Raw genomic sequence first — 20878 nt, 5'->3', positions numbered from 1 at the left:
AAAAAACCCCTCCAAAACCAATTAAAAAATCCCAGGTATTATTTCTAAAATACTTGCATTTCTTTTCACAGAAAGTGATATTCTTTGTGTCCCTAATGAAAGCTGAGGGCATCATGAAGAATGAAGTTACCATAGTGAAAAGCATGAGTACAGCATGATGGATACGCTTGTCAAATGACTAAGTTGCACATTTGAAACTAATGGACGTTGTGTCTATCAACTCCACTCAAAAAAATAAAAGAATAATAAGTATAAACTCTGAACAGGTTGAGTTTGAGTCCCAATGCCACCACTTTCTGTGTCACTTTGAATAGGTTACATAACCTTAGCTTCATTTAACTTTACGTTTTTCCTCTGTAAAATGGGAGAATATAATAGCTTCTCCTTCGTAGGGTTTTGTGAGAATAAATCCAACAATCCATGTAAAGGACAGAATAGAACACAGAGTAAATGCTAAGTAAATGTTAGCTATTCTGCACATGAAAGCAGAGCCCAAGAAAATATTAAAAATCTGTCATCCCAGCCACCAGATAATTATTTATTTTTAACGTTTAATATCTGATAGGTTTGATAAACTTGCTTCAAAATGAGTTTGCAATGGCCAGCACACTCACATGTTCACTGAAAGAATTACTTATATGTGGCTGCAAACAAAATCAAGCATTCTCTCTGGAAAGAACAGTAAACATCTATGGAAGATTCTAGGTTCAGGCTCTATATGTTGATAGTGCCAAAGCAGTTAAAAGAGAATGATACGTAGTTAATTGCCCCTACATCATCCACAAACACGAATTAATAAATGGTTGTTATTCCTAATAAAAGTATCATTTGTCCACATGTTCTTAATGAGCAAATAGGTAACCATATGATTTAAACATGTAGATTCATAGCATAGTGGACTTTGAAGGAAGTTGGAAGATCATTTTTCATCTCCCTGTTTTACAGAGGGAGGAAATGGGCTGCAGAAAGGAAGAGGGATGCAACCAAAGCCACAAGTGCCATCTAACTACTTCATGTCTCCCTGGCTCAGGCTCCTCTGTGACATTACGGGGTTAGATTAGCTCTCTGATTGTTCTTCAGGCTAAAAAATACCATGAACCTGTGGGACCTGGTTGACTCAGTCAGTTGAGCGTCTGACTCTTGTTATTGGTTCAGTTCATGATCTTAGGGTCATGAGATCAAGCCCTGTGTTGGGCTCCATGCTCAGTGTGGAGTCTGATTATCCCTCTCTCCCTTGCTCTCAATCTTTCTCTCTCGCTCGCTAAAAAAGAAATAAATTAATTAAAAACAATACTATCAACCTGTGCTCCCTGACCTCTGGTCACCAAATGTCTGTTAGATCAATTTTTTGGACTCCGTTTTATCAGCCAGTTGTTTTCTTTCACCTTGACCCTGAGCCCCCATATGCTCCTCGCCTATGGAGAGGCCAGTGGGGGAGGCAGCAGCCCCTCTGAGGGCCTCTATGGGACCTCTGGCCAACGTTTGGCAGCTCTTTACTCAATGCTCAGTATTTGCCTCCAGATGAAGTCACCTCCCTGGCCTCCTCTGTAACCTTTCACATAAATGACTGACATGTCCCGAGTTCTCACAGGCAGCTTGACAGATGGGGGGAAAAAATAATCATGACTGGAAATGGCTTTCCAATATTCCAAGAAAGGCATTAGAACAAGGGCCGTATCTATCTTGTTTGCCTAACACAGTGCCTAGCACTTACCAAAACATGATAAGCTTAACATTGAATAAGAATTGTAGCCAGCACTGAACTAGGATCCCAGGCATGTGGCTCATGGTGTGTGAGGGATTTCCTAAGATCTTACTTCTCTGTAGAGGCAGCATGACCCAGTGGTGAAGAGTACAGGCTTCAGAAACACTAACCCAGGTTTGCATCCCACCTGTGTAACTCTAAGTGTGGCGCTTAATCTATCTGTGCCTCAGTGTCCTCATTTGTAACATTATTGTGAGGATTAAATTAGCTATCACATATAAAATGTTCTACATTCTACAATATAGCGTGGATATAGTCAGCATTCAATAAATGTTTGCTCTCTCATCCATATTGGGACTGATTTAATCATCATATCAACTTTGTAAAGAAAGTATTCTAATACACTGATTTTGACTAAAGAAATTAAAACTCAAAGAGCTTACATGGTTTGGTGATTCCTTCAAAGGTATTGTTAATAACTGGAAGATGTGATTTAAATGTAGAAGGTAAACACTCAAATGACTTAATAATACATATGGTGGCTCAGAGTGGGCTCTGGTCAGGAAGTTGGATTTGAATCTTGGGTCTGTCTTTAACAGATATATGCCCTTGAGCCGGTTATTCTGAGCCTTGACATACTAAGAATGACAGATCCTATATGATAGAGATGTTGCAGGACTTGAATGAGACAGTGCTTGTCAATAGGGACCTGCTACTCAGCAGGAACTCTTAAACATTCTTTCATTTTTTTTTTATTAGTAGCAATGGCTATAGTCAACTTTAGTTACTTTCTCCAAAAACCTGTCCAAATATCTCAGAGTCATCCTTGACCCCACCTTTCTAGCTTCCCTCAATTTGTATGCTCATCTTCCCTAAGTCCTATGTCATTCTTCCTCCTAAATATTTCAAATAATCTCTCAAATTTCTTGACTTTGACCACATTGTCACTATTCTATTTTGGATGCCATCTTTTCTTCTCTGGATGTGGAAGCAGCCTCTTTGGTTGGTCATTTTCCTTCTTGTCCTGACCACCTCCATTCTATTCATCACACTGTAGCCATAGTAGTATTCTTCATGCGCACACATGTGACTTGCCTCCCTAAAGCTTTCAAAGGGCTTCATTGTTCTTAGGGTACAGTCAGCCTGGCTCACTGCTTGCCTGCATGTACTCTGTGCTTTGTATTTCCTTCCATGCCATAGTCTATCCCCTCCAGCACTACACACATGCTCTTCCCTTTGTTACAAACATTGCTCACTCTCTCTTTCCCTGCAAACTCCTCCTCATCATTCAGACCTCAGCTCTGGTGTCGTTTTCCCAAGCCAGCCTCCCCAAACCCTTGTCTCTAAGCTTGGGGGCCCTTCTAGGACATCCAGGCTGTTACCCTTCATAGCACTTGCCAAATGCATTATAGTTTCTTTACTTCTTGTATGTTTTCTCCCCTGGCTTATAACCTCCATGAAAGTGGGGCCAGATCTGGTGTGCCTACTACAGCTACAGGTTCTATAACTATCACTAGTGCCCAGCACAGTGCCTGACACATAGTGTCACTTAATAAATATCTACTGAACAAATCCGTGGGATGCATGCATAATTTAAACCAGCTTTCTGATCAGCAAAGGCCATAAAGACAGGGGACTCTAATAATATTCATTTTAGTGGGAAGAGTGTTATATTTTTACTGTTGCCTTTAGCTCTCTGTTAGTAAACTGGGTTGATGGGATTCCTTTAAATTTAAATATATACTATGGGATATTACTCATCCATCAAAAAGAATAATATCTTGCTTTTTGCAATGATGTGAATGAACTAGAGGGTATTATGCTGAGCAAAATAAGCCAGTCAGAGAAAGATAAATACCATATGATTTCATTCATATGTGGAATTTAAGAAACAAAACAGATGAACAGAGAAGGGGAGGAAAAATTAAAGAAGATGAAAATAGAGATGGAGGCAAACTTTAAGAGGCTCTTGACCCCTCCCCTTGCTGGAGGGGAGAGGGTGAGGGGATGGGATAACTGGGTGAGTGGCATTAAGGAGGGCCCTTGGTGTAAAGAGCAACTGGTGCAAGAGCAATATGACACTGGGTGTCATATGCAATTGATGACTCACTAAATTGTACCCCTGAAACTAATAATATAGTATATGTTAATTAAATTGAATTTAAATTTTTAAAAAATCTAAAAATAAATAAATAATTACAGAATAGAGCTGTTGTTTCCCAACATGCAGCATCAGTGGTTGCCTAAAGACCCAGATAAACCAACTGGCAACCACATTCTATTTTCAAATTTTCAAAAGCCCTTTTACAAATATTGTTTCATGGGATTTACACAGCAGACGTGTGAGAGTGAGGTGAGGAAACGAAGACATGAAGAATTATGGAAGCACTTAGTTTGCTGACTGCCCCTCAAATTATTATTTGCTGACACTATGTTGCCTTGTGTATAGTGAACGCGGCCACTGCCCTAGCCCCGTTGTCTGAGGCCGTGTCACTGTAAAGCAACGATTTTCGATGTGTGTGTATGTGTGAGACAGTCTTGCCCCCACCCCAGGGGATATTTAACAATATCTGGAGATATTTTTGATTGTCACAACCAAAGTGAGGAGGTGCTACTGGCATTTCGTGGCTCGAGGCTAGGGTTGTTGCTAAATATCCTATGGTACCCAGGAGAGCACCCCCTAGCCCGCACCCCACCCCTGCCTCCAGGCCCACTCCCACCCTCTACAAAGAATTATCCAGGCCAAAACATCAATAGTGCTGATGTAGATAAACCCAGCTGTAGAGCAAAACCCGTAGATTGAAACAGAGAGCAACGTTTAAGTGTGTAGCTCTCTCCAGATGCAGGAGACTGGTGAATGCATAGCCTCTTAAAAGACATGAAATGTGAATTAAAAACTAAAATACTCTGCAAGACACACAGGACTCTTGTGCAGGCTGCATGTACAGTGTGGCACTTCTAGAGGAGCGTCTTTGCTGAACGAGCGTCTTTTCCCCACACCTTATAGACACCAGATAGAGCATTTTCTCCTCTGCTGCCTCCCGAAAGATTTACTATTAGGGCCTCCCAGCATCAAGGGAAAACTTGTGTTTAAAGTGTTTTCTACAGAAGACATTAAGCCTGAGGGGGTAACTAAAGGGTCAGAAAGCTAAGAGCTTGCCCCCTGGATCCATATGCTGGGTTCCCTTAAAATTCTCTTGTGTTTTCTTCTGTCCAGAAGGAACTGGTTCCGCCTCCTACTGGGGAAGGAGGCCAACACAGATACCATAGCCACAGAAATCCTTAAAAAATACTGTCTTAGCCTATTGATTCCTTTTCATTTGTTCATAGTTTAATTAAAGCCCAGAGGTGTGAAGGAGGGAAGCTGACAAAGCAATTTCTTTTGAGGAACTGGGCAGTTCTTTGTCCGGCTTGGATAGAGAGGTTGAAGTCTCTTATTTCCAAATGAGAGCTAGTGAGTGTATATAGCCCAAACAGTGAAATTGGAATCTGCTTTATATGTTTAAAATGTGTCATAATTCCATTAATTTAGGACAAATAGAGTGAATTTGAGTTGCAAATAGCTATGTAGCTTACTAGATTTTAAGGAAATACAATATTACTATTTTCATGTTCACAAAGTAGCATTAAAAACCATCTTTCACGGTATTAATAGACTAATAAACAGAAGTACTCACCATTCCCCAAATAATCCTTGAGATTCCCAACCCTTACACTGTTGCTCTAATTTTTAATTCCTGCCAGCATGTTATTCCCACTTAACCTCTCCACAGATTCAAATCTTCCCTGCCCTCCAAAGCCTATCTCAGATGCTACCACCTTCCGAAAGTCTTCGTGGATTCCAACCCAATGTCCCAATTACATGTGAGATTTTCCTGTTCTGCACTTTATCTGTTATTCTCCTATGGCCCTTCTTGGTAATATATTCATATTTTTTTCATTGATTTCTTACCTCCCCAATCACCTTTACACCTCTGCCTTACACATTCCTCCACCTCCATGGTCCTTGGCACTGTATCTTGGAAAAAGCAACCCTTCAATGCATAGTGAGTCTCTGGAGGCACTGATGAGTAGTTGTGTGTGGATTTGGTTATAGTTCCCCCACATGACTAGGCTAGTCATTAGCAAACCCTTTCTTCCAAATGAGCAGAAGTAAATTTGACCAGCCCTGATCAAATGCCCACCAATTCCATATAAGTAGACACAGAAGATGAGTGTCATTCTAGGCACCCTGTCCTATACCAGACTCCACGGAAGAGAATGTCAGGATCACACAGCCCAGGAAACAGTGGAGCATCCAGACAGCATGGGGGTAGGAGTGAGAAGTCTGTGCTGGGATCTCAGCTCTTCCACTTGCTCGTACTTGGCGAGTTATTTGACATCTCCGTGCAAATTTCTTCATGTATAAACAAAATAATAACATTTACTTTCTTATAAGTTTTTCAAGAGGATTAAATGAGGTGTCCTAGGCATAGTGGTTAACAGAGCGACTGGACCTCGTAAAAACTCAGATTTGGTGGTTGATGTTATTACTGCTGTTTTCATCATGAAAATCAAGTCCTATTCATATGCCTTAGATTGAAAAAATATAGCTCACTTGCTCTGACATCTCTTCATAAATGAGGAGAAGCTGTCTACTTTTGGTTGGCACCGTGAGAACTAGTATATAAAATTTGGTGGAAAATGTGCTTGGCTTTAGTATGCTTTTCACTGTATAGTCTTTTCATTGAGAGCCAAATCGTCCATTGTAACCAGCTAGGTTCTATTTTTCCCTTCGCATGTGCTCTACATCGAGCCTGTTCCCCATCTTCAAAATCCTCTTTAGTCTTATCTGTAGCTGCCCACCTCTTCCTTGATTCAGTCACACGCCTGGGGAACCAGCTGAGCTGTTGGGCCAGACTCCCTGTCAACCGTGTGAATCAAGCCTCTGCTGGCCTCTCAGGGAAAGTCTGGGGGATGCATTGGTGAGCAACACAGCACAATCTGTGTCCCCGCTGAATACGGACAAAAGCTAACTATTAGTTTAAAAGAATTAAATTGTTAATGAATTAAGGTAGAACACACAACCTCTCTGAAAGAAAATGTACAGGCTACAGCAGGGTTGGGTAAGAGAACGAGCCGAAACTATTTCTTGGCCAGCAAGTTCTCTTTCAGGCCTCAGCTGAAATGTCACCTCCTCAGAGAAGCCCTCCCTGACCATCTAAGCCAAGCAATCACTCTCTACCACAACCCCCATTTTATTTCCTTCATCCTCTTTTCTAAAAAAATAGAGGGATGATTAATACGTAGCATTATATTAATTTCAGGTGTAAGCGTAATAATTCGGTATTTGTATGTGCTGTGAAATGACCACCACAGTGAGTCTAGTGAACATTCATCACCATACATAATTACAGTCTTTTTTCTTATCATGAGAACTTTTAAGAGCCACTTTCTTAGCAACTTTAAAATATACAATACAGTATTATTAAATGTAGTCACCAGGCTGTGCATCATATCCCCATGACTTACTTATTTTATATCTATAAGTCTGTACATTTTGACCCCCTTCACCCATGTTGCCCATACTTCACCCACCTGGTCTCTGGCAACCACCAGTCTGTTCTCTATATCTGAGCTGGGGAAGGGGGTTTGCTTGTTTTGTTTTGTTTGAATCCATATAAGTGAGATCATATGGTACTTGTCTGTCTTATTTCACTTAGCATTATATCTTCAAGGTCCATTCATGTTGCGCAAATGGTAAGGTTTCCTACTTTTCTATGGCTGAATATATATATAATGTACTCATTATGTTTATCCATTCCTCCACCAATTGACACATAAGGTGTTTCCCCTATCTTGGGTACTATACATAATGCTGCAAATGAATATGGAGATGCATATATCTTTTTGAGTTAGTGTTTTTGTTTTCTTTGGATAAATTCTTAGATCATTCCTTTTCACAATCTGAAATAACTTTGTGGATATGATGTTTACCTGCTTATTGTCTATCTCCATCTTCTAGAATATAACCTCAACATGCTAAACCTCAATGTATTATTTACTATTGTATCTCCAACATCTAGAAGGATGCCTAGTGTTTAATAGCTGCTAAAAATGTTATATAAATGGATGAAGGAACTAACCAAACAGAGGTTCCTCTTCCAAATCAGAATGCACCAAGTTGTGAATGTCACATACTGGCTGGAGAATATGGGGGAGAGGATGAAAAGTATGTCACACTTCTGTCTGTTTTAGTCCAAATCAATTCCATCCAGCACAAACTTATCGAATTCCTATTATGCACTAGGCAGTGAGCCCCACACTCAGGATTCAGCAGAGAAAAGTCAAAATTCTACCCTCCTGCCACTTGGAGTCTGGCAAGGGAATTAGACACTTAGCAGCAATTACCAAAGTAATCGAACAGTACTTCATGCCACACAGAATTCTAAACACTCTAATGAATTATCTCATCAAATTTTTGCCACAACCCTGTATGTTAGGAGTTATAATTGCCCCTGACGAAAAGGGCAGGCATCTTGAATCTGTCTTGTTTACTATTGATTCTTCAGTACCATGTACGATGTCTGATATACATAGATGCTCAATAAATATGTTCAGTAATGAATAAGTGCTTTGAAGGGAAATGATGGTATTTGAGAGTCTGTAGCAAAAGGGTTTGGCCCAGCCTGAGGCATTAAGAAACCTCTCCCTGAAGATGTGACATTTTGTTTAAGACTTGTAGAATGAATAGGAATTTGCTTTGCTTTGACTTGAAAGTGCAAACCTGGTCCGGCTCATCCTGACCCATCTTAAATAAGCTAATTTTTGTTTCCTTGGGATTTACTTTCCTTCTGAGCAAAATGAAAAACTGTTAACACTGAAATGTCCCCCAGAGGAGGTTGGAAGGACAAATGAAAAGACCATGATCAGGATAACTTTCCCCAAAGAGGCGGGCTCAGTGGGGGTAGGCAATAGGCATGGCACAGTGGGCTCTAGGGAGGCCCCAAAGCAAGGGCTCCAGCTGGGGCCTTGTGAGACAAAAGTGAATACTTCTGATCTCCCAGGAGGTGGTCTAAAGAAAAGCTTGGAGCAGCCCTGGTCTATAGTGCTCCTCAACAATCTCCCAGTTAATTGCTTTTTCTCTGCCATTTGATGTCAGAACCTGGCATGTGGAAATCATCTGGGGAATTTCTGATCTCTAGGCTCTGTTTCGCCAGACTCCAGGGCTCTTCTCACATCGCACCTAAAATGGGTCACCTTTCTCTCTCCCTCCTCCTGGGCTCCTGGTTTCCCTTTCAGAGATCCCTCTGTGCTCTTGGCACCTCTGCCAATGCCTTTGAGCCTCCAGGCACCTCTGCCAATCCTTTGAGCCTCCCATCTCCCTAGTAAGACCATTCCTGTCTTGGTAGCTCTGCTCTTATCTGTGATGCCATTTGTTATAGCAGAGTCACATTCCACTTATGGGGTTAATGACTGCTTACTGTTCATTTGCTGTGGCTCCCAGTAAGATAATTGCCTTTTAACAGGAGCTTTTTGTAAATAATGTCTAATGCCCCAAACGGGATCTCTAACATTGAGGTTTTTGGGGCTCTGTAATACCAAAGAATCTTTTCAGATCCCTTCTTTCCATCATAACCCCTATGAAGTTGTATTGTAATAGTTTATTAGTCCTTTTTTTTTTTCTGGAAAATGCAGTCCTTTAGAGAAAGAGTCAGCAAATCACTCACGAATGCCTAATATAACATCAGGGTGCCAACAAAATGTTGGATCAAAGCAGCGAGATACATGATTTGGGACAAGAGTATTTGAAAAAGTTTCTGTAACCCTTATGTTTCAAGACAAAGCATGAAATGAAATACCTCACCCTGGAGGTTCTCAAACTCAAGCAAGAATCACTCGGCATGTGGAATATGCAGATTCCTTGTCCGTCCTCAGAGAATCTGTATCAGTCAGATTGATGGCTCTGAAATATGCAAGTTCACTAAGTGAGGCTGGTATAAAAACGCTAGATTTCCTTGGGGGCTATTTGTCTTTGGATAAATTATTATATCCTCTCAGCCTGCTTTCCCTTCTGTAAAATGGGATGGTTTGGAGAATCAAAGAGAAAAAAGAGATACACAAGCATACTGAAACACTTCAAATGGTGCAGTGCAAACCAACTGTGTCAGAATCATCTGATCGAGGAGATTTCACATTTGTTCTTTCTGCCCTTTGCTCATTCTGTGTCTGGGTGGGCGGGTTGCACAGCGCTGGCATAAAATCAGTAATTTTAAAGTAGGATTGGAAAAGATGCTTTCAATTGAGATTGAGAGGTACTGGTTGGTTTGGAGTGGCAGTTTGGAACTTAGGTGCCAGCCTCACTGATCTTTTGATTCTAATGAAGGAGATGGGCTTTTTGCTGGGAAACGTGGGGCGGTTGCTTAGTTCTTTCAAGTTAATTATGGGCAGCATAATCAGTGAATGTTTTGTCACTCAGGAAGTATTTACTAAGTGCCTGCTATTGACTCAGAAGGTATATATATACTAAATGCCTACCGTTTATTTAAGACTAAATCTTGCTAAGTGGAAGCATGTCTATTTATGAATCCCATAATATCTTTGCCTGAGTAATATATTCCGGCTTTATAATGGGCTCAAATTCATTTGTGCTGTGAAAGACCTCCACAAAAAAAAAGTCTTAAATATCTCTTTCAAAAGTTTTCTCCCATATATATTATCTATCCATCTATCCATCCACCTATCCAACCATCCATTGATTCATTTACTCGTTCAATTAATAGTTACTGAGTATCTACTTTGTGCCAGGAACTTGGGGTACAAAGATGAATTAGACATTGATATTTCCCTCAGGAAGTTTACAATTTCATTGCATAGACAAGATGGGTAAGTAAATGCAATAAGATCCTGTGATTCAGGGCTGTTATTACTGCTTTAGACACCGCAATTAAACTTAGGAAGCACTTACATTTTGCTAGGCACTGTACTAAACCCTTCGTATCTACCATCCTCTTTTGCCCTCATCATATCCTGTGAGATTCTATTATTCCTATTCACAATGTAATGAGGCTTAGAGATGTGATGTCAATTGCCCAAGGTGACACAGTAAGTCAGTATCAAAGGCATGCTTAAACACTGGCTGTCTAGTTGTGCCACCACCCTCCTCACCACACTTGTTCTGTCCCTGCTCTCAGGCCCATGTCTGGCCATAGAAGCTCAGAGAAGGAGCACAGCGACAGCAAGAGCACCATCAGTAGGAACAGTTGATCACATGGCTACAGTGAGCTATGTGCTTTATGCTTATTGTCTCACTCCCCCTGAGAATGCACAAGGAAAACCTTGTCATTGTTCCCATTTTAATACAGAAAAGGAAGGCTCACAGGTGTTAGAGTTTGTTTATATCTACCCAACTGGTAAATGAGTGCACAGGTATTCAAGTTTGGGTCAGACTGACCCCAAAGCCCACACTTCTTCCACGCTGCTGAATAGAGGTCACGCGTGCAGTACCTCTCAGGGAGACACCTCTGGATATGCTCTTATGTCATGAGGTTAAGATGACTCATACAACCAAACCAGACCATTTAGGCATTGTTTAAACAGCACCTTACTTGGGATGGCCCATCCTTGCCTGGTGTCTAGGTCTAAGGAAGTCATGGGTTATATGATTTTTGAAGGATTAGACATCCTGTATCTGCCAGTAGTTTGTTGTCATTTCACAGTGGCCCAAAAGTCAGAGAGAAAGCATATTGGTGGAAGGGTCTATTTATACATCACGGCCTGGGCTAAGACTATAATTACTTTATGCCTCGAAGTTTTTGCTTTCCTAGACAGCCCAATATGTTTCTCCAGTGCTAAGTATATTTGTAAAGAGAAGAAGCAATAAAAAAATTAAAAAATTTTCTACCAGATTTCAATGCACACTTTTTTAAAAAAATGGAAATAAATTGACATACAATTTATATTAGTTTCAGGTGCACAGAATATTGATTCAACAATTCTATACATTACTTTGTGCTCACCATGATAAATGTAGTCACCATCTGTCATCATATAAGGTTATTACAATATTATTGACTGTATTTCCTCTGCTATTCTTTTTATCTCTGTGACTTACTCATTTTACAACTAGAAATTTGTACCTCTTAACCCACCTTATCTATTTCCCCGTGTCCTCCCTCCCCCACTTCATCATGGGCAACCACAACTTGTTCTCTGCATTCAAGAATCTGTTTGGTTTTATTTTGTTTTGATTTGTTCAGTAGTTCTTTAGATTCCACATATGAGTGAAATCATATGATATTTGTTTTTCTCTTCCTGACTTATTTCACTAGCATTATACACTCTGGTCCATCCATATTATTGCCCGTGGCAAGATCTCATTCTTCTTTATGGCTGAGTAATATTCCATTACCTATATCTATCTCTCTTTATTTTATCTATATGTCTATATCTATATCTATATCTCCCATGTCTACTTTATCCATTCATCTATTGACGAGCACTTGGATTGCTTCCATATCTTGGTTATTATAAATAGTGCTGCAATAAACAGAGATGCATATATTATTTTGTTGGGGTTTATTTTTTGCATATGTTATTTTGAATTAGTGTTCATTTTCTTTAGGTAAATGCCCAGGAGTAGAATTACTGAATCATATGGCATTTCTATTTTTAATTTTTTGAGGAAACTCTTTATTGTTTTTCACAATGGTTGTACCATTGCCATCAACAGTGCACAAGGGTTCCTTTTATTCCACATCTTGTAAGTGTTTGTTGTTTCTTGTCTTTTTATTTTCAGCCACTGGGACAGGTGTCAGGTCATATCTCACTATGGTTTTGATTTGCATCTCTGATGATCAGTGATGTCGAGCATCCTTTCATGTGTCTGTTGGCCATCTGTATGGGTTTATTTCTGGGCTGTCTATCCTGTTCCATTGATCTATAGGTCTAGTTTTGTCCATCACCATAATGTTTTGATCACTATAGCTTTATAGTATACCTTAAAATCTGGAATTACCATACCTCCAACTTTGTTTTTTCTCAAATTACTTTGGCTCTTTGAGGTCTTTCATGGTTCTTTATAAATTTTAGGATTATTTGTTCTAGTTCTGTGAAAAATGCTATTGGTATTTTGATAGGGATTGCATTAAGCCTCTAGATTACATTGGGTAGTATGGACATTTTAACAACATTAATTCTTATAATCCATGAGCACAACATATCTTCCATTTATTTTTCTTTTATTTAGTCTTTTACCATCGTCTTATAGTTTTCAGAGTCTCTTACCTCTTTGGTTAAAGTTATTCCTGGATTTTTTATTCTTCTCTATCATGGACAATAGTTTCTTTGACAGAACTTAAAAATCCCAAACTGATAGCTCGTGTTTGCCTTTCAGTGATGAAGTTCCCAAAATAATTATTATTTCAAGGGTCAAAACCAAATTCCCCCATCCAAAATTATGTGGTGGTTCGTACTGCCTCAATGAGGGATATTCTCATTCCCTCTCTTGTGAAATCTGAGTGTTTTGGTAAAGTCATCAAATTCTTAGATCAACTTACTTTTTCCATGCCACCAGGGTACACCAAGTGGTAAAGGGTCCGTTTCCTTGGGTTTGGCCTCCGTTCTTGTGGCTTTAAATTTGTCCGGCAAATAACTCAGAACCAGGTTGCTGCCTTGGTGTGAGGGCTGGCAGGAAAAAAAAAAAGAAGGCTGTAGTGGAGCACAGAATCTGTCTGTGTTAGCCCTCTGTCACCGACTACTCACCCCAGCTTTGAGCTTCACCTAAATGATAAATGGTCCTATTGTTTGGGCTTTAGTATTTAAAAAACATAGAGCTAAATCTAGATGAAGCAAGGACAGAGACCCATTTCATTGCACTGTACTTTAATATTCCTGAGACCCATGGCATTACGGGTGGCTCTTTTAACAGCCATCTCTCTTCAGGGTGGAACACTGTGCTGCCTTTGTTTCATCTGATCTTCCAGCTAAATAAGAGATGGTCACTTATCTTCAGTGCTCCCCTATCCTGCTGGATTTCTATTGCTGGAGGAGAAACTGACCACACGGGAAAAGGTAGAGGTTTCAGGCAGGGCATTTCAGCGTGTGTTTACAGGCAGGGCTGACTTACTCAGCAAATCCTGCTCGGAGAAGCTGCAGCCAATGAAGAGGCTATATCCCGGCTTGCTTGGGGGCTTCTGAGTTTGAGCTGCATGCAGAAATGTAAGGCAGTGCTTCCTGGCGCTGATGGCAAAATGGGACCCATCTCCAGTTATTCCTCGGGCTTCCCAGCTTTGCAGATCCAGGGGAGAACCTACATAAACATATTGGTGATGTAGCCAGCTCTCAAGGCCAAGAGAATCCTCATGGATTCAGGAGACTGGTTTTTTATTTAGGTTTTTATTTTTTATTTTTGTTGGAAGATGAAATGCTTCTCTCGTTACCTGCCTTACATCTTCAGACCTCCGAATACCATCCTCTCTTCCAGCTGCCACACGGAAGGTACAGACCAGAGAGGGAGAGTGTCTGGGTGGGTGGGAAAAAGTGGGCTGGTGTGTGACTTCCCACAGGCTCTGCTGATACGGCTCTCCGTAGCCACCAGATGACTGTCGTTGCTGGCAAAGGCTTGGATCCAACAGACTTAGATCTGCTTCTAAAATCAGTCCGGCTTCTGTAAGGAAAGGGAAGTATTTGCTAAAGAGCAGGATAATCTTGCAAAGGTGATCTCAGAGCCGATAGAGCCGAGTCGGAAAAAAAAAAAAAGGAAAGAAAGAAAGAAATCAGAAATATTTTGCCAGGTTCCCTTATTCTACTTCACACGTAAACAAGTAATTAGAACTCTTGGTAAGGAAGAAAATTTTCAGTAGGTGCTGCCACATAGATTTGTCCAGGCTCTCTGTTTTTGTCATTGTCTGTTTAGTAACTTGGTGCATGCCCAAGATAGCAATTAGCCGGATAGAATTAGTGGGCTCCGTGGCGGTGGGGCGCGTGGGGCTGCTCGGCTCCCAGTCTGTCCCCACGCTGCCTGCCGAGCGGGAAGCCGCAGCTGACTTTGGGCACTTGCTGGGAATGGGGTTCATGGGGGTCCTAAGCTGGTGCCTTAGGGCGAGGGTGAGCTGAGCCTGGTGCACACAGTGCCCAGCTCCCGGTGCTTGGGGGACCTGCTGCGCGACCTCCTACCCTAGGCCGCTGTGCATCCGTGTGCGTGTGCGCGTGGGCACTACCCTGTGCACGTGTGTGTCCCTTGTCAACATCCGACGGTCTGCCTCCATCTAAGCACTGCAGGTTTCCACACTTCTGGAGCTCGTAGCTGGTGGTGCGTATCCTGCGTGTCATTTGCCTGTTTCTTTTGATGTGCCACGTCCTGGGAAAAGAGCAGTTTCAAGAAAAGCAGCTGGCTGGCTGCTTGGCAGCCTGAGGGGTGTCCTAGGAGCAGCACCGACTGGGGAGGGCTGGGGATGGTCCCGTGCTGCCACCACACCTCTGTACAGCCACACTGTCCGGAATGGAGCTGGGGAGCAGCCCATTCTGAACACCCAGCCTTGTTTCTCATCCTCCGGGTAGGAGCATGTGTGTGTGTGTGTGTGTGTGTGTGTGTGTGTGTGTGTGTGTGTATAAAACGAGAGAAGGACTCATTCTACCATAAAGTGATTTACAGTCATTACCCCCAGGAAAAGCCAGTAGAAGTTTGGGATCACCCTTGAATTGAGACCAAGGATGGCATGTTTCGTAGATCTTGGTATCTTACAGATTTGTTTTTTTCAATCAGATAGTTCCCTTACAAATTTTATTGGTGGCTAAAGGAGATGACCCACTGAGAAGTCTTTCCTCTTATGGAGGGAAATTTAGTAAAACCTCTGTGTATACTGGGGAAGGATGGGGATGGCATGGATAGAAATCTCCAGGGGAACCTTCCATATACGAAAGACCTAAACTCATATAGGAAGATGCCTAGATGACTTTTCTATTTCTGATTGATCCTCTGTTCTCTCCTCCTAGCTTAGACTTTGAGAACCCAAACACTTGGTCTATTCAGTTGCTGTTTTGTATATGAAACTAAAGATCTTACCTCATATGGACAAACTGCCACCACCAAGAGCTTTCTTGAGCTGTTTTTCTTTTAGACCAATTTTAACTGTTGTATTCCATCAAGATGGAAATTGTGTTTTACTCCTATCAAAACTATCTCTAATTCACCAACTGTCACCAGATTAGGGGGTCAGGGAGGTGAGGAGACTTGTCTTTCAATCCGTTGTGAGACTAATAGACAATAGGTAGGGATAATAGCATGTGGCAAACATTAACTTCGTGAGTCAGGCACTGGAGCTGAGTGGGGAAGGCATGAGTTAAATACCAAACAATCAAAGCCAAGTCACTTAGTTGCTCTATGCTCTATTTTATCTATAAAATGGAAATAAAGTCTTATTCCCAGGATGTTGAGAATTCAGTATGATCATTCCAGTTCTTTAGGAACCTTGGTACATGGTATGTGCTGTGCGTGTTGGAGTCCCATGTACTTTCTTAGATAGTCACGTTTTCTTTTTTCATTGTGTTATCTTCAGTAGTGAATAGTTTCCTCAAAAACATCACAGTGTCACTCAGAAGTAGTTACACTTAATTAGAGTTTGTCTGGGGAGAAATGTATGTGAGAACGAATCTGAGCTTGAGTTTCTAGAAAAGTTATGGCTGTGAACTTCCTATTTTATTTAATTGAAGAGGCAGAGAATGAATAATTCTCTATATATATCCCTGTGAAAATCAATTAAGTTGAAATACCCAAACCATCCCTTTAAGAGTAATTTGAGAACAACTTTGGAAGCTTCAACAATTGCTGGGGCGCCTGGGTGGCTCAGTTGGTTGAGAGTCCAACTCTTGATTTCGACTGAGGTCACAATCTTATGGGTCGTGGGATCGAGCCTCATATTGGGCTCCACACTCAGTGTGGAGGATGCTTGAGATTCTTTCCCTCTCCTTCTGTTTCTCCTCCTGCTTGCATGCTCGCTCTCTCTCTAAAATAATAAATGAATAAAATCTTTAAAAAAGAAAAGAAGCTGCAACAATTGCTGGCCTTCTTAGAGAATGGAACCATTCTACTTAAGACAGGTTTTCCTCCCAGCTTGTCTTGACATTGTTTTCTCAACACAGGAAGATCATGGGCTTTGAATTTTAGCTCGGCCACTTGCCAACTGGGAGATGTTGGGTAGTTATTTAACCTCTTAGAATCTTAGTTTCCTCATTTGTAAAACATGGATGATGATATATAGGGTAGCTGCAAAGAAATACACACAGAATGCCACACACAGGGTGATAATCATAGTAGTAGCAATAATAATAATAATAATAATAATAATCATCAGTGGCCTTCGCTTGTGTTGCACTTACTGTGTCCTAGATGTTATCTAAGCACGTGATGTAGTAACACATTCACAGGTGGGGTAAATCAACAATATGTGGTCCACAAATAACTGTTCTTTTTCTTTCCTTCTTTCACTTTCAACCTTCAAGACTGTTTCTTTATACATTAGATCGAGGTTTGGTTCTTCCTATTACAGTCAAAATATTTTTTTTTAAAAATATGATCATATCACCTCCCTCAAATGCCCTGAAACACAAACATGCTTGTGTTGAAAACCTCTCGTTGGCTTTGCCCTGTGTGTTCCAACCCCTGCCTGACTTTCCTGTCTGACCCTGATCATGGAACATCTTGCCTGGTCTCCAGCCACACCGGCCTTTCTTGGTTCCTCAGGAATCTCCCTCCCACCACAGACTTTTGGGAAGCCCCTTTCTCCACTTAGCCCCGTTCCTTGTTAATTCTGGCCTTGTACTCTCAGCTCAAGCTGAGAAGCCATCTCTGGCCCCCGGGTGATCATGGTCATAGCTCTTAGAGACCTGGGGTGCTTCAGAGTACCTGTCATAGTCTGTCATCACGAATGGCCTGCTATACCTGTTTTGTGAATGCCTGTCTCCCTGCTAGACCGAAAGCTTCATAGGAGCAGGACCCACATGTCGTTTTGCCCTTTGTTAGACCCCCAGCACTAGAACAATACCGAGCGCTTAATAGGCACTCAACAAATTTTTATTGAATGTAACTATGACAAACACCAAGGCTGTTGTGTAGACATGTTTTTAAAACACAGGCAAAACGGTTCAGCAAAGCATTTGCTGCTACAAAAATGCAAGCTGTTTTAACCATTGTGGGTTGGGGAGCTTCTCGTGGCCAGCCGTGAGGGGACTGGTTTTATGACCAGCTCTACTTTAACTTGAAATTAGGAGATACAAAGGGGAAAAAGGTCACCTAAATAATGCTGGTGCACGAACAGGGCTTTGAGAGGACAGTTGGATTGTCTTCCCTTCTCTGAGGACCTCATTAAAAGGACACATAACTCCCTCCACCACAGTGGGGAAGGATTCGTCCAGCAAAATGATTCCAGGATTAGAGGCACGGTCTCAATCACAAGCAAAAAGAAACCATTCCAGACAGGACAGAGAGGAAGGGGAGACACACAGGGATAAGAGAGCCAGTGAGGTATGAGGAAACTTGCCTGATATTTTCCAGTGGACCTAATTAGGCACCCAACATGGGAGGGCCTTTTCTGGGCTCTTGAACAGATGAGTAGAGACACTCTCTCTTCCTGAAGGGACATGGGTCATGCGCCTTGCCCACACCATTTCTTTTCCCTGCGTGGTCTCTGTCACGTTTCCATGTTGCAAACCCTTGCTCATCTCTGAAAAGTCAGGTCAAGTCCAGGCTTCCCAGGAAGACTTCCTCAACAGCTCCAAAGAAGGACTTGTTATGAGTCACGCAAACCACAACAGTTGTGGGAAGAAGGCACGAGAAGGAGAAGCCGAGCAGCACCACAACAATCCCTGGCCATGTGCTCCAGGCCGGGCCAGTATAATCTCTTTTGCTGCTCAAATGATCTCCCATCAGGTGCTGTTCTCTCCATGTAATAAATGAGGAGACTGACACATCCCTGCCTTGCCCAGAGCCAGACTTACTAAAGCCACAGAGCTAAGGCTCAAGTCCTGACTACTGGAATCGGCAATCAGTGCTCTTATCTGCACACAACACATTTCCTCCCGAGTTACCTGTGTGAGAACAGCCGTCAGCTTACATGGAAACGGTCTGTTTATGTGCCTGTGTCCTGGTGGCCCAGAGTGGCTAGAGCACGGGGGTTCTTTCATTTGTCGTTAGTCAACGCATCCTGGTTAGCCCAGAGCTGGCGTGCGAGTAGGTGGTCAAGAAATGCTTCCTAAATAAAACACTGAATGTGTGAGTGACAAATGTGCCTACGTACCAGTGATTCTCCTTCATGAGGAGGAACCCAGAAGCAAAATACCTTCCAGTGACCCCAAAAGTAGGCTTGCTAGAAGTCTATACCCATGTACAGAGGGAAAAAATACACATTTTTCTAACTCTTTGTCAAATAATGATAAAATAATGACTAAAACATACAATGCTTATTATTTATCGGGCATAATTCCAACATACCCACGCATATGGATGTGGGGACGGGTGTGTGTATCCCTCACCACAATCCCCTGAGGTAAGTACTGTTTTTATCTTCATTTTATAAATGAGGAAACTAAGACACAGAGAAGTTACGTAACTTGCCTAAGGTCAAACAGCTGTTAAGTGCAAGGGTTAGGATTAGAACCCACACAGGCTGGTTCCAAGGTACCCGCTATGAAAAGATCCATTCGTCTTTTTTGTGCCTTTTTACGTATTTATGGAATTCTTGTTTTTCATATTTTTGGAATTCTCTTCTTAGCCCCTTCCATATATGTAGAACCAACCTACTCTTTAGGCCCACGTCAAACGCACTTCCACCTACAGCTTTCCCTGACTGTTCATTTTCTCACCTACATTTAAAGCTTTTCCCAAATGCGCATTGCGATTCTCTGTAACATGGAAATAATATTATGCCACCTGACCAGGTTGTTGTAAGGATTAAGTGAGACAGAACCTTACACTGCTTGACGTTGTTTTTAGATTAAAAGAGAAATTTTTAAAAATTATTCTCTACCATAGATGTATTGTCCCTGCTTTCATCCAAGGCCAACCCTCTACTTGGAAGCTGGATCCCACCCCTGATTTCCACTCAAGCCCTTCACTCCTGCACTTGTCTGCTCTCTGTGTGTCATCACCACATCTTTCATCTCTACAGGATCACTGGTGTGGTCCACCAACATGCTGTCCATCACCCCATGTTAGATACTCATCTCACCACCCTGTATCCACCTCCAGCTACTGCCCATTCCCTGCTTCTCTTTGCAGAAAAATGCCTTGAAAGAGTCATCTGTACGCAGTTGCCACCTCTTTTTCTGTCCCTCCACCAAAGTTGCTCTTATGAGAGTCATCAGCAGCCCCCTTACTGACCTGTCCCATCAATTTCTGCCAGCTTCCTCCTGTTGCAGCTCTAAAGCACCTTTGGCACCAGTGGCCACTCCTTCCTTCTCGAAAGAGTTCTTTGTCTTGGCCTCAAGGCCCACAGTTCCTCCTCCCACCATGGCCCGTCTTTCTCAGACTCCTGAACATGCAAGACCAGGCCTCAGGCCTCTCCTTATCCTGTGCTCAGTCCTGATGGCTTTAGCCAACCCCATGGTATTAGACATTGTCTGTTCAACCTGTATCCCCATCTCCAACCTCTCACCCCAAATGCAGACCTGCACATCAAAACTGCCTACCCAGCATTCCCGCAGAGATGCATTAGAAGTCTTAAAACCCAACTTCTCATTCCCTTTGAGAAAGGTAAGTTTCCAGTTTGTCCAGCTGCTTCTCCAGCTCCATGAACGAGAACTCCAGTCTCCTAGTTATTCCAGCCAGAAACCTTAGAGTCATTCATTTCTGTTGTCTCATATCCTTCTACTTTTGCAGTGAATCCTCTGAGCCTAACCTCTAAAAATATCCAGAATCCAATCATGTCTTATCACTTCTTTCACTCAAATGTTTCCTCACCAAAGAGGCCTTTCCTGGCCTTCCTAAGATCTCTCTTTCCCTCTCTCTGTCCCTATCCCTGCGCCCCCCCCCCCCCCCCATGCACATGCTCTCCGGTTACCTTTACCACTTTAGCCCTTATCTCACTGAACATGTTAAATCCCCTTTTATTTACTTGTTGCCCTTCTTTTTGCCCTATAGAATGTAAGCTGCATGAAAGCAGAGGCTCTCTCTCTTTTGTTCACTCCTGTATCTCCACC

At 42.0% G+C, this 20878-nt stretch overlaps 1 protein-coding gene and 1 long non-coding RNA gene across 10 annotated transcripts in view; one reads left to right on the top strand and one right to left on the bottom strand.

Annotated features, from left to right (window-relative positions):
- LOC112935029 (uncharacterized) overlaps positions 1-13929 on the bottom strand; it is a 43654-nt gene extending 29725 nt beyond the window's left edge. The window contains exons 1-2 of the long non-coding RNA XR_003238099.2: positions 13812-13929; positions 13243-13369 (exon numbers count right to left, since the gene is read on the bottom strand). This is a non-coding gene — a long non-coding RNA (uncharacterized lncRNA). The remainder of the gene's footprint in view (positions 1-13242; positions 13370-13811) is intronic.
- Positions 1-20878, top strand: part of PPP2R2B (protein phosphatase 2 regulatory subunit Bbeta) — a 443029-nt gene that overhangs the window by 15473 nt on the left and 406678 nt on the right. The window contains exon 1 of one of the 9 annotated variants that reach the window (XM_026018576.2): positions 13386-14182. The exons of 6 other annotated variants lie outside the window; for them this stretch is intronic. In XM_026018576.2, coding sequence (XP_025874361.1) covers positions 14104-14182 — 79 coding nt within the window. In that variant the 5' untranslated portion in view covers positions 13386-14103. Of the gene's footprint in view, positions 1-13385; positions 14183-20878 lie in introns of those variants that run through there. 2 more of the 9 variants (XM_072749911.1, XM_072749918.1) reach the window with 2 other exon arrangements.

Source organism: Vulpes vulpes, chromosome 2, assembly GCF_048418805.1.
Source record: "Vulpes vulpes isolate BD-2025 chromosome 2, VulVul3, whole genome shotgun sequence".
Lineage (NCBI taxonomy): Eukaryota > Metazoa > Chordata > Mammalia > Carnivora > Canidae > Vulpes > Vulpes vulpes.
Note: the sequence above shows the minus strand (reverse complement) of the source record. Positions and strands in the feature narration are given on the sequence as shown.